Source organism: Aythya marila (genome assembly GCF_965140915.1).
Source record: "Aythya marila genome assembly, chromosome: 1".
Classification (NCBI taxonomy): domain Eukaryota; kingdom Metazoa; phylum Chordata; class Aves; order Anseriformes; family Anatidae; genus Aythya; species Aythya marila.
This window is the reverse complement of record NC_139042.1, coordinates 195,109,706-195,124,126: the sequence shown is the minus strand read 5'-3', so window position 1 is coordinate 195,124,126 and position 14,421 is coordinate 195,109,706. Positions and strand designations below refer to the sequence as shown.

The window sequence follows — 14,421 nt, the reverse complement described above, 5'->3', positions numbered from 1 at the left end:
AATTCTAGTCCATTGCAGAGCTGAAAAGGGAAGAGGCAGAGCCCTAGAACTCAGGGGAGGTGGCATCTTTCCTGAGGTGTCCCTGCAGCCTGGGACATTCAGCAAGCCAACGCCATGAAGCTTTTGCTCTTCCTCTTATTCGTAGCGTATCCTATCCATGTGGGGAAGAAGCTGCCTCTTTTGTGTCTGTGTAGCTGGCTTACCCCAATTCTAGTCCTTGCTAGAGGACAGATAACAGGAGGTTGTTCTGAACAACACCGGATGTGCTAGCACAGCACAGCCTATGGGAAGAGTGGTATCTTTCCAAAACCTGCAACTTGAAAGCTAGCACAAAGGAGGTTGGAAGAGGACCCTGCCAAATATATCTCCTTTGTAGAACAGAAGTAGAAATGCACACCAAACCACTACACTGTAATATGGGACTACTTATTGGGCCCCTCACTTCAAGAAGGACATGGAGGCCCTGGAGCATGCCCAGAGCAGGGCTATGAAGCTGGTGAGGGGCCTGGAACACAAGTCCTATGGGGAGTGGCTGAGGTAACTGGGGTTGTTGTGTCTGGGGAAGGGGAGGCTAACAGGAGACCTTATTGCTCTCTACAACTACCTGAAAGGCAGGTATTGGGAGCTGGGGGTCAGCCTCTTCTCACAGGTAACTAGGGATAGGACTTGAGGGAATGGCCTCAAGTTGTTGGAGGTTTAGGTTGGCAATGAGGAGACATTTCTTCTCAGAAAGAGTAGTCAGGCATTGGAATGGGTTGCCCAGGGAGGTGGTGGAGCAACCATCCCTGGGGGTGTTCAAGGAAAGGTTGGACATGGTGCTTAGGGACGTGGTTTAGTAGGTGACATTGGTGGTAGGGGGAGGGTTGGACCAGATGGTCTTGAAGGTCTCTTCCAACCTTAATGATTCTATGATTCTGTGATTTCCCTCTTTTACTGAGAGCAGAACAATTGAAATCAAGTCTGTGCTCTTTGTAGGAGTGTTTGTTTGTTGCATACCTGGCTGATAAACAGACACAAACAATTAACTCTAAGGACAACACCAATGGGGTGGTAGAGTTGCTGGAAGACAGGCTGGGTGGATTATGCATTCTTTCAGATAGGGACAGTCTTCAGAGATTTTCACCCTGCATTGGAACATCTGTCTTTTAAAGAACATCTGTATTTAAAGTCCTATTACAAGAGATACCGTAGATGTTCTGTATGAATGATAAAGTGGAGAGGCAGAGCAAGGGAGCAGGCATGGAGATGTGTAAAGAGGATACAGATAATTTTTGAAAGGTACTTTGCTCCTTTGCATGTTACAGATAAAAGTTCCAGTGGACAAATTTTCCTTTTTCTAAGTGGCTGAATGGGTTTGAGAGACAGGAAGGAGAGGAGATTAAGTGCTGTTTGAGCTGATCTAGATGATATGCCATCTTCATTCTCTGAAATGTTGCTGCAGACTGAAGGATCATTCCCCTGTTGGAAAAAAAAATAAAAAAAAAATAAAAAAATAAAAAAAAATACTTGGTTTTGGTTTTGTTTGGAATGGCCTCAATGCACAAAGCTGTAAGGCATTGGTCCTACTGGCTTTATGAAAGCCACTTTTATGCTGAAAGGAAGCATAACTCTTTGCTTGTTGTTGCTCTTGGATTCAACAAAAACATGGAGGGATATAATTCAAATAATTAACTTTTAAACAATAATGCTGAATTGGGCTTATTTTCAGCTTGCCACCTGTCTTTACAGAAGCCTGAAAACTCATTCTAGGCCTATTCATGAAATGTAAAGGGGATTTTCAGGGCTGGTGAGATGGTTTGTTCTGCTGCTGTGTGGTCTTGTAAGGAAAACACCATGCAGCTAGCTTGCAGCAGTCAGCTGTTAACACTGCCTCTGCCACTGTCTTACTTAATTGTGGTGGACAGTCCCTTGATGTCTCTGTGCCTACATTTTCCCACCTATAAAACAGGGGAGATGGTTTTTATTTACTTTGTGAAATGCTTTGAGATCCATTTTATATCACAGCAAAAATTACTAAGAGTAGTCATATATTTTGCTCTTTTAAAACCATAGGGAACAATCTGTGAATCATCTTAGTCTCTGCAGCCAGTGGGGGTCCCTACAATCATTCAGAATTAGTAGCTGGGAGAGAGTGGCTATTGCACAGACATGCCCATGCTCCAGAGTTGTGACTGCAGCTTGCACAGGTACACCAAGCCAGCGCTAAGTGATGGCACTGCTAATGGGGCACTCGTGTTAGTGCAGAGCTTGGTGTGTGCTGCTGGCTGCACCCAAGTAGCTGAGAACATGCCCGGCTGATCAGCCCACACTGAGCTCCATACTGCTGCAATGACATTCCTGCCAGTATCTCCGTTAGTTAATTTAAAGCTAGCTCAAGTATGTCTGCGCAAGCTGCAGTTAGGCTGTGACTGCAGTATAAAAATACACCCTCCAGGAGACCACAGGCAGACAAATCTTCAGAGAAAGTGTCTTACATTTGCAATCAAGCACAGGCTGATGGCAATATTTCAAATTTGCCTTACCTTTAGTTTATTGTTCTTCTGTAAATGCAGCCATTCTGCCAAAGTAGATGAGGGTTTCATTTATCCTATTCTTCTATCATGAATGGTGTTTTAGACTAGGACATGCTTAAAACAGGAACTTTCATTTTAGTTACTACTTTATCCATGCATGGCTCTCATCTACTTTTTTTTTTCCCATCCAAAATGTGTAGGAAGATTTAATATTGTCATAATAATGTTGAGAGGTAGTTACTGTCACTCTGTTTTCAGAGACAGAGAAATCAAGGCAGAGGAAAAGTTACCTGCCAATGATTAAATAGCAAGTCAAGGGAGAGAAAGAACTGGTGATAAACTTTTTTTTTTTTCTTTTTCCTGGGGGAACCAGTGATGTTTCAGTCACATGGACTTTATCAGTGAGTTACTCACCAATTCCCAATTGCATCCTAATCCACTTTTTTTTCCAGTTCCCCTGTTTTTATACACCTTATGCTAATGTTTGTAAGGGAGTGTCTTAAGTACACTTTAAAATGACATGGCAAATTAATAATAATCTAAATAATTCAGTACCGTATAAATTGTATAGAACTAGTATCCTCTCAGGATGTATCAGATAAATAAAACATGGGTTAGAATGGACTCTGAATAATGGTATTATAAGAAAGACATCTTAAAAAATAAAAGAGGAATGATAATATCCTTTTCTGTTTTACAGTCTCCCTTTCTTAATATTTTTTTTTAAATTGCTCCAAATTCAAACATTTATGGTAAATGTATACATTGAAAAAATCCTGTTTTTAAGTCTCATTAGCTGTGTTAAGTGTCAATTCATTTGGCAAAATACTCTCCTAGAAAACAGTTTGTACCAGTTCAGTGCTATTTCGTGTCTGATTCCTCAAAGATCTATTCTGAGTATAGAAAGGAGCCACATGATTCATTCAGCTTGTGCATATCTATTTTATCATGATAGAAGGATTATCTATGGAGACATAAAGGTTTGTTAAACAAAGTATCATTAATCACTCTGTCCGGAAATGTAGACTTTGCATGAACATGCTGTAATTTGCATTAGTTTTGCTATGCCTTGCCAGTGCTGCTAGCAAGAAATAACAAACCTGTATTTATGAAAAGGACAGGTTAAAGATAAAAATAATTCTATCTGAAAACTGTGAGAATGGTACAGAATCCTGTCGCCTGCACTCGTTCAATGGGAGAACACTGTATTTGTAATAAATTCCTTTTGCTCTGGATGAGTTCTGCATTTTCAATGAGGTTAACTTGGCAACATTCTAGTTGATTTTAATAAAAATAGCTGCTTTGAGGACAGGGAGCTGAGGTTGCCAAATTTACAGCTGCCTTGCACAATTACTCTTACACCTCCTTCAGGGCTACTTAGAACCAGTAAGCAAATTAAGTGTATCGATTGCAATTTTGTTGGACTAACCCTTTTTTCTTAAGGAATAAACTTGATTCCTTTCAGTATGTGTCTGCTCAGAGTGATCTCTTTTCTTTTCAGCCATAACACAAAGACAACATCATGGCTGGATCCACGACTTGCGAAAAAGGCTAAACCTCCAGAAGAGTGCAAAGAAAATGGTAGGTTATTAAGTTTTCCTTGCTGCTCAGAGGGGATTTGCCTTTGTGTGTGTGTGTCTCTCTCAGTTCTTAGAAAAATCAGGCATTTGGGAGAATGATGAAAGGTGTTTAATTGCTGCTTTGGTTAGAAGCCATAAGTGATACCAGTTCTTAGTGTGCCATGTGTTTCTGCTTTTTATTATCCTTTCTGATGCTATCCAAAGCTGAGGATCACAAGTGTGTTTTCTGCCTGTTGTGTGTGTGACTCTGGGACTGACCTTCTCCCTCATCTCCTACGGAGAACTTTGGTCTGCAGAACAGAATCCCTTTTCGGATTCTGATCTTTTAATCTACAAGCGATTCAATGCATAAGGGAAGCTAGCAGCACCGTGGGAATATGAATATTGTTTGATTTGTATTTAAAGGTACAGTGCTATGCTGTTTAGTAGCCAATTTAAACAAAATAGTGTCTGATAAAGCAGGGTGTGGGAGGGAGAAAATAGATTTTTAAATAGTCTGTCTGAGTTCATGACTGGATTTTGGGGGTACTGCATCGTTAATGGTTTAACATTTATTAGTGTAAATAATACCGATGATGCTTAAAGGAGCTGTAGCTGTTATACAGGAGAGGGTAGTATATCAACAAACTCAAAGAGAGATATGAAATAATACAGATCTCATCAAACTCACATGCACTCAGTAAAATTTTAATTTTTTCTCTAGTAAAGTTTCAGGAATCAAAATCATTTAATAAAGCCAAAGTAAAGATGTATTGTTATGCATTTTTTTCTAGGGAGTTCTTTTTTTGTTGTTTCATAGTTCACTGTTAGTTAAATCAGACAGTTAAGAAGCAATGATTTCTAAAGACTGCTACTTGTTTTATTTTTGTGAAATATAGGGAAATAAATGCATGCATGTGAAGTTCATTAATTCAAAGCATTTTAAAATATTTTAAATTAACTAATTGTATTTCATATACTGCATCTGATTTATTTTAAATTTTCCAAAATACATTAATTTGATTAATGTTAATATTATTAACAGGGAAAAAAACAAAAACCCTCAGTGCCATTTTTGGTTGATAAAGGGGTCACCTAGGAGTTGCTGGCTGTGTGAAATGTAGGGTCAGCGCTTTGGTATAGACTGTTCCTGGTTTTTGCAAACAGCTTCATTTTGAAAGCCTGCTGTATTCCAAAAATCCTTTCCTTATTTCGGCAGCAATTCTGACGTTCTCTTCTGACATCAGAAATTACATGTCTGAATGATTTTGTGATGCTTATTCCAGCACTTACAACACTATCTCCTGGACTAAATTTTACAGTGAACTGAAACATAACAAGGGCACAAGAGTTTTGTTATAAATCTCTCACATTATTTATATGAAGCTATATCTTTGCCTGCTCCTTAAGGAATACTAGTGTAAAAAACAAAACAAAACAAAACAAAAAAAAAATCCAGCAATATCTATAGAGTAACATATCACATAGTTACTTGGAGTTAATGTTTTTGTTTTTGTTTTCTCATAGCTGTTGTATACTGAGATCACAACAAATATTGAATTATTATTTTTTTTAATGAATCTAAAACAATTTTAAATGAAGATCAATTCATTAAAGAAACTGAATTATTTTACAGTAATTTGAGTACTAGATTATTGAATGACTATAATGTGCTGGGTCATGCTGTTCTTTTAAGAGTTGCTTAGCTCATTAATGCAAAGTACATGAAGGGAACCATAAAAGACTTCAGGGAGACTCTTATGTTGTTATAGAGGCTGTTCTTGCAACATCTTCTCTTTTTTCTAAGGTTCTTCAGTTGCTCAAAAATTGATGTTGTGGGTTTATATATATATATATATATATATATATATATATATATATTATTTCCAATACCTACAGAAGAAAAAGAAAAGGCTCTTAAAATGGCTAATATCCCTTAAAATGACTAATATCCCTTAAAATGACCGTACCTTGCCACTGAGGTCCAACAACAGGGCGTTATAGCACATGGGGATTTGAAATTTTTATCTAGTTTTAATGTCAGATCAAGGAGTAATTTCACAAGTTTCAGCTATGGCTTGGTACATGTTTTTTATGCCGAATGTCTTTTCTGTTACACTTCATGATTTATTATGGCACATTTTTACTCATACAAAATTTTAGAAAGACATTGGTGCTTAAATAGGAAATTATACTTACCATGCTTCTATATTATTACCTACATAAGCTTAAGTTTTTCACTGACGTTCATTTTGCCACATTTGAAACTTGTATTGATTCACTGAGATACGTTATGACGTACTTATCACCTATCAGATTCTGCCATCAGGTTTTGATCAGAACAACCCAACTTACATGTGCTTCTTTCAGTGCACATCCTGCCAAGTTCTCCTTCTTCATTCCACCACCAGCACACCATTTTGACCTCAGACAACATCCAACCAATATCCAATATTTGAGTCCTGGACTAGCAATATTGAGGGGCCCATCTCCACTCTTCCACTTTCAGCTCTTTGATGTTCTTTTGCCAGATACTAATTCTCCATTTCTCCATGTTCCCAAGTTTCTTTATCTGCAAATCCCAGTGCTTTTCTCTTCTCTCTGAACCAACCTTCCAGCACATCTTGGAATAATTTTTCACGTGCTTTTTCTAAAAGATTGACAAGCTGTACCAAGCTTTCTTTGCCTTCGTTCTGTGGACTCCTTCTGTTTTCCTTTAATGATGCTCACTGCTCTTGCCCCCTTCGCAGGTCAGGCGGTTTTAAGGGCTGATTTTTCTTTCTGTCACTGTCATGACCTTCTGTGTGAGTTTCAGAAAATTACTTTTACTTCTGTTCTGTCAGTTCTACTTAGGTGGTAGTTCTTTGAAGCAAGAACTGCTTCTTGCTCTCTGTTTATATGGTGCTTATTTGAGTTTCATAACTGTTTTTCAATAAACAGAATTACCAATATATATTGCTGGCAATACAAACTACACTATTTTACACATTTCCAATTTCCTGCAGAAAGTCTTGATTTTTAAAAAATACTATTTTTTTTCTCATGAAAATATGAATAAAATAATTGGATTTGTTTAGTTTTGAAAACTTATTTTAAGTGATTCTTTTTTTTTTTCACATGAAAAATTGTTAACTAATTTTTATTTGTAAATAAACATTATAGTTCTGCCCACTGTGAGCCTGATTCCCCGGTTGCTACATTTTCTGTAAGGTGATATTACATAGCAAACTTGGATTTGCATGATTACAGGTATATTTTGCGAGTGGTCTGCTAACAGATTCTGTTCATTGAGAGAGAACATGGAAAAGAATTACAAGTCCCTTAAGGCAATAGAAACATAGTTTAATACTGAAAGACAACTCATCCTAAATGACAGAACAGGTTTTTTAGAAAGTTCAATTTTGACTAAGAATTGCAGTAATTTAATTTTTAAAATTCTTCAGTCCATTTTAGGAAAAATTCCATTCTGGAGAAAAGTGAACACTTACTTCTTTATCTAATTTGGGGGTTAAACAGCTATTAAAATTTCCTGGGATCTATAAAGTAGAATTTAATTTAGTAGATTACTAATCCACCCCAATCAGTATTCTCCATTCATCTTAACCTTTTTTTTTTTTATGTCAAACTCTTTTCTTCTATTTCTTCATTTTCAAATTCAAGTAAATTCAAAAGTATAAATAATTTTTGATTTAACCTGTCAGTCATCTGTCATCTGCCTATCCATCTCTATACCTACCAACTTGACTGAAAAGTACAGATTTTTATTTAGGGTGAGCGGAGTTTCCTTTGTACTTCATTGACTGTGCATATGAAGATCATATGTAAACACCTGTGCATAGACAAACTACTATGTTTTGGTGTCTCTACCTTGAACTGAACCCCGACCTCACTATCTCATTTTATTGGATTATCCTTTCCTCCATTCCAATTGTTACAGCCAATATCTTTGTGCGAACTCACGGCCATGCACTGCCTCAACTCTCACTGTCATGCCAGCAACACACACATTTATCATTGTCCTCTTCATCTTCTCTTCTAGTTGAGTCAATTAGCTCATGCTAGATCTGACATCTCACATTGGACATTTGCTATCCGGAGTCCTCCCACTAATTTTCCCTACTCTCTTTAATAGCAGTACTTTCAGGGCATGTTTTCCTTTTCCTTGTCACCCAAGCAGCAAAGTATCCTCTCACTGTTCTGTATGGTACATGCAGTACCATGCAGACAGACGAATTCAGGAATTCAGTTCCCCATCCTTCTTTGAGACAATGTCATCACCACAATCATCTCTAAAAATCTCAGATCTCTCTGATTAAATTCAAAGTTATAAGGGTGATCACTGATTAGGCTATCTGTAATCTCAAAACTATAACTAACTTGTGAAAGCAAGACTCTTTTACATGAGTAAATAGGATGGGTTTTCCTTATTTTTTTCTGAAAATTTATGAAGTATATTTTTAGCTGGAAGCATCACTTGTGTGACACAGGAGTACCTTTGTTCACTGCATATTCAGTTTGTAAACCTCTTTAAAAGGCACTGAGAGTTAGGGGAAAAATATTTTAAAATCATTCTATGTTATGAGTGCTTTAACACTGAAGGTGTTAAATGGTCAGGTTCTTTCTCAAAACCTGACCATTTAACATAGCTCGTCTAAGATACTGCCTAACCATTTTTCACATACTCCTATCCTAATACTAGAAATAGCTGAAGTCCAACAATTAGACTGTAGCTGACTATTTTGCTTGTTTTGAACAAGTGTTCCTTCTCCATAAACCATGTATCTCTGGTAGAAAGACTCAGACTTTCAGTGATGGAGGAAAATTTATACAGGCAACTCTATTGTTATGTTTCTACAAATGTAATCAAGAATATAAACCAACTATTTTCTCAAACATCTCCAAACTTTGCTAAAATTAATAGGCCTTCATATCATTAAGTTCTTTGACTGTTGGCCCAAAAGAAACAAAATCTAAGGCTCTCTTTCTCATCTTACATTTAATACATTCTGAATTTCTTGTTGAGCTTTCACCCATCAGAACCTCCAAGTCCTTCTCCACAGTGTTGCTCTCAGTAAGTTCTTCCAGACTGTATTTCTGTCTGAGATTGCCATGACCCAAGTGCAGAACCTTGCACTTGGACTTGTTGAACTTCATGAAGTTCACATGGGCTCACTTCTCCAGCCTGTCCAGGTTTCTTTGAATGGCATCTCTTCCTTCTTTGAACTGCACCACTCAACTTGATGTCATCTGCAAACTTGCTGACGGTGCACTCAATCCCACTGTGTATGTCATTGATGAAGATACTGAAAAGCACCAGTCCCAAGACAGACCCCTGAGGGACCCCTGAGAGAGACTGGCTCAGCACCAGTCTCCACCTGCACATAGAACAATTGACCACTGACCACTGCTCTCTGGGTGCGGCCACCAGGCAAATTCCTTATCCACACTTCAAAGGTCCTTTGAAGGACCGTTCCTTTGAAGCCAATTCCTTATCCACTCGTCAAAGGTCCACCCTTCAAATCTGTATTTTTCCAATTTAGAGATTAGGATGTCCCGTAGGACCATGTCAAAGGCCTTACAGAAGTCCAAGTAGATGACGTCAGTCAGTTTTCCCTTGTCAACTGATGCAGTTACTCCATCATAGAAGATGACCAGATTGGTAAGGCAAGGCCACCAGATTGGTCAGGCAAAAAAAAAAAAAGAAAATTAATCAAAAACTCACCCTACTCCAGTACTTAAAAAAAACAATTTGCTGTTCTTTTTTGAATTTGCTATCTGATACTTTTCTTCTTCCAATGAGATTATTTATATGGAATAAAAATAATTAATGAAATGAAAGAATAAATAATTGGCTTATCGGTATTCTGCATAATTTCTGTCTTGTGTTGAGCATTTTGAAAACCTGTTTGCATTTGAAATTGTTTTATTTATAAATAATTTTCCTTTTCACTTCTAAAGAGTTTGCAATGGAATATATAAAACAAGAGTAAGAGATAGTCCTAATGCTGAAGCATTTGGTTTTCTGTTTTGATTCATACTGAATACTTATCAATATATTATACTTCATCAAAAAATGGATGTGACTCAGACTGCTTTATGACACATTTTTTTCAGTTCTTTTAACCGCATTTTTTCTTATTTCCACAGATTTTTTGAGCATTTCAGTCATGATCAAACTCTAGAATATCTGTGTTCTTATACACCTCCTTCTTTTTAGCAAGTACAAGTGTCTCTATAGTTGCGTATATCCATAACTTTATCCAAAATTGCCACTTAAATCACAAACTTATTAAGAAATGATTTGTCATTGTTTAGCTGATTCTTCACTATCATGTTCTAAAACATCATCTCTTTACATTTTCACTTTGTAGATGCACTTGAGTATAGGCATGCTAGTTTAATGAGTAAAACATTATTTGACTCTTACGTATGTTTTCACTGGAAATCAAGTTGTGAGCTTTTGTCTTGTGTAGATACTGTTTATAGGTGCCAATGTCCACTAGTGGCTATTTGTAGTAAATATTCATATGCAAATAGGTTTTCATTTGTCTGAAGCAGTAGCAGCTTTGGATTTGAAACCAAGTCTTCCAGTTCTTTGTGGTACAAAGGAGTGGGGGCTTGTTTGGTGGATTGGGCTACATCTATATCAAAGATTTACAGGAGACACTTGTAGAACAGTACAGGTAGAGAAAGAAATGAATGCAGTAGGAAATGCCCTACAATGTTGAGTGGGCAAAGCATCAGCAGGATATCTTGCAACTCCAAATTAAGCCCTTGTTTCTGTTGAATAAATGGAGCCCAATATGAACTAGGAGAGAAGAAAGCTTCTGGGCTTTCTTTAAAGTGTGACCCTGAACACTGTGTCTCTCAAGATGATATTCTGCTCATTGCTACTGTCTATTTTTTTTTCCTCTGTGAAATGTAGAGTTTTGTTTTGTTATTATTTGTTTTTAATTATCATTTTTGTAAGCTGAATTTTGTAAGCTGAGAGAACCTACAGACTCTCAGGTACTTTTTATCAGAAAGCCCAAGCAGTAGCCAAAGCAGGGGACAAGGTTGTAATCCCACATATTTAACAGCACATTGTAGTCTCTTCATTTTATGTATAAACTTTCATTTCAAAGTATCTTTTCAGGTTCCTATCTCTTTCTCTGGGTGAACATGATAAAAATTCTACAGAAAATGTAATCATCATATGATATCAAAAAACAAACAAACAAAAAAACAACAGTCATTTACTAGATGAGTAAATCAAAACATAGAAATATCAATAACCAAAATACGTTGTTCTGACAAAATTATTTACTACCTGAGAAGAAGTAGCTTCAGTTTTTCTTAGATTACCCTATATTATTACATCTACCACAAACTGCCAGTTCTTCCAATGCTCCCAGGTTCTCACCAGCCTTTGCAGGTTCCCCAAGTACCAGCAGGGCAGCATGTGAGCTTGGGGCACGTCAGGCTGGGCCACTCGTGCTGATCAGTTTGTGAAAGCCAGACAGGTACCTGCTGAGCTCATGGTGTAACCTTCTCAAATGCAGGACGCCTAAAGGGCATCTTCCCCTTCACAGTTGCTGATTTTCACAAATCATTTAAGAATGTATTTATCTTTGAGGCATCTGTGCCTCAGCTAAATTTAGTTGAAAACCAGCAATAGATTCAGACCTTAACAAAGGGAAATGGTGAACAGACAGATAATATGAACCCGTAAAATTCATTTCCCTGGGAAATCGAAGTAGAAAATCAGCTTCAGAAAAGTAGTGTTTGCTTAATCAAAATAAGAATTCCAGAAATTATGCAAGTTATGATTGATACCTAATGCTAAGTGTTAGTTACATTATGTGTTAAATGGTACCATTTATTCCACTGTAGTCAAGGGTCTACCAGCATTACTATTTTAAACCTTGTTTCCAGGGAATTATGTTTGATGTTGGAAATATGTTGAGGAGAGTCTCTTTTTTAGACTTTGTACCAGCATAGCTTAATTGCTTTCTTCAAATGCTGGAATGTTGTTATTTATTAAATAGGTCATTATATAAAATAATGCCTTTATGTGCAATGAGACATCACTGTGCACATAAAAAGACCTCTGTCTATTTCATTATTAGTTCATATGTGTATGTTTCCAGGAAAGCTACCTTGCAGAATTTTAGTTTGATGTTAATTTAAAATATGACTAAGCCACAGATATGAGTATTACTAAATAAAGGCCGCATTGCCCGTCTCTAGCACAGTTTTCAGTCCATGGTACATGACAGCCTTGCAATACACAAAAAGTTAGTTATCATCTGCTGTCTTTTATTGTTCCTGTTGGCCTCAGTTAATAACCATCTACCACACTGAAAATACTTTCTGTCTATCCATCTGTCCATCTCATAAGAAACTGCAGAAATATTCAAATTCAGTTTAACTCTTCTTCTGAAGCTATTTGGAGGCTGGAGTCTAAATATTAACCGATATTCTCCATAGCAAAATACAGGATTTACGTCTCAATATGTAGACATTAAGTGATTACAAATGGCAGATAAAGTGCAGTACTGTCATAATGAATGAGAGATGGCCAAAGAAGTACTTCCTTTGAAAGGATAAAGCAAGGGATTCCCCATCATAAGTGGTATGGGCAGGTACTGGCTATATCTGGTATTTGGTGACCTGGTGCAAAAGGGAGTCCAGATCCCTTTTGTTGGGAATTTATTTTTGGGTAGGGAATTGAATGCAAAATGATGAGTCAGAAAGTCTGCACCATGAAGAAGGAGACAATTAAAGACAGAGCAGCAGAGAGATTGATCACATGCTTGCATCTCAAATCTTGATCCTTTCCAGAGCCTTATATTCAAGGCTCTGAAATGTCTCCTCTGCCTGAGCCAGAGCCTGACCTCTTCTGAGGATGCTGCTTATACATTAAAATAAAAATAAAATTAAAAAAAAATAATAGTAATAAAAAAAGCAGGGACCTATTTATTTTATTTTAAAACACACAAACTTTCTCTGTTGCAGTCTAGAAAAAAATACTATTCTGTAAGCGTAAAAAAAAAAAAAAAAAGCTCCTCTGCTCCTCTGTCAGATGGGTTGCAGAATATAGTGCCAGATTCATCAATCCAGAGAGAAAATATAAGAGCAATGCAGAGCACAACATTGTCCATACACCTTGTAAACCTTCTCCTCTGGGATATTTTGAATTGCTGTGCCAAGGACTGTTGCTTTTTTCCCAAGGGCAAGTAAGCAATGCTTGCAGACTTCAGCTGAGAGTGCCACGCACAGATGAGTAATTTTGCTGCAAACTTATAAAACTGTTCTGCAGATGCTTTTCAATTCAGTCATCAAAACCCTTCGTACTACAGGCCTGAGTCACTTCTGAGTAGGGACTGCCCATCATGCACTCCCACCTGGTGACTTTGTGATACGAACAAATGACTAGGAATTAGGAAATGGATTGACAGCCTACCAAATTTTCATTTTCAGTTATGACTTAAATGCAGGTGTTTCCAGATGATAAGGATATTGCACCTTTATACTACAGAGTTCTTGCTTAGAACTCTATTTTGCAGTTTACTAACCCCTTTTAAATAGCATTTGATGCCATCAATTTTGTAATGGAGCTGGCATTACTTGTAATAATATTGATCACAATGAATTTTTCCTGCCATTTAAGTACATATTGTACATGCTTTTTTTCAGCTTCGATTTACAATTTTGGATTTATTAAACAATAACCGGAAATCCTGTGAACAGTTGTGACCATTTGGAGGGTATTTTATGCTGACAATGCCAGATGGACATTAACTGACTAAAAAAAACCCTTTGATAATAAAGTCACAATAATGATAAAAAAATAAGAAGGGATGGAAGTTCATTAGTGGTTTTTGTTTTTTGGGAGTTCAGAAAATACTTTTCTGGACACTCTGGCACTGGTTGCAGGGACACAGCTTACAAGAGTACGTCTTCTTCACCTTAGGGTAACACTGAAGACAATAAAAGACAAGCTGTTCACATGTACGTACCCTGGTTGTCTATGCTTCTGGGCGAGCCCTAGGCAACTGGGTGGTATCTCCTGGGGGAAACCTGGGGTGCAGGAGTACTTCCCTGGAGCATGCTGGTCATTCTGACATATAAGTCCTTTAAGCTGTAATGGACTATTAAGTACTAGGTTGCTTTCAGAGCCATTAAAGTTTCTCACTATTGCAGATATACAAATCCCTGTAGAGTACTAACCTTGATCTTAAATAGACCTGATAATTGTAAGGACAAGAATGAATATAAGTGAGGAAAGAATGCCTATTTTCCTTGATTGTTTAGCACTTGGCTGTCATGCACTCACTGCTCCTGCTACTCATCTGGATTGTGTGTTT

General features: G+C 37.3%; 1 protein-coding gene across 4 annotated transcripts in view; it reads left to right on the top strand.

The window, feature by feature from the left end:
• Positions 1-14,421, top strand: part of MAGI2 (membrane associated guanylate kinase, WW and PDZ domain containing 2) — a 771,385-nt gene that overhangs the window by 525,322 nt on the left and 231,642 nt on the right. For all 4 annotated transcript variants that reach the window (XM_082759166.1, XM_082759165.1, XM_082759164.1 and 1 more), the window contains exon 6: positions 4,015-4,094. In XM_082759166.1, coding sequence (XP_082615292.1) covers positions 4,015-4,094 — 80 coding nt within the window. The remainder of the gene's footprint in view (positions 1-4,014; positions 4,095-14,421) is intronic.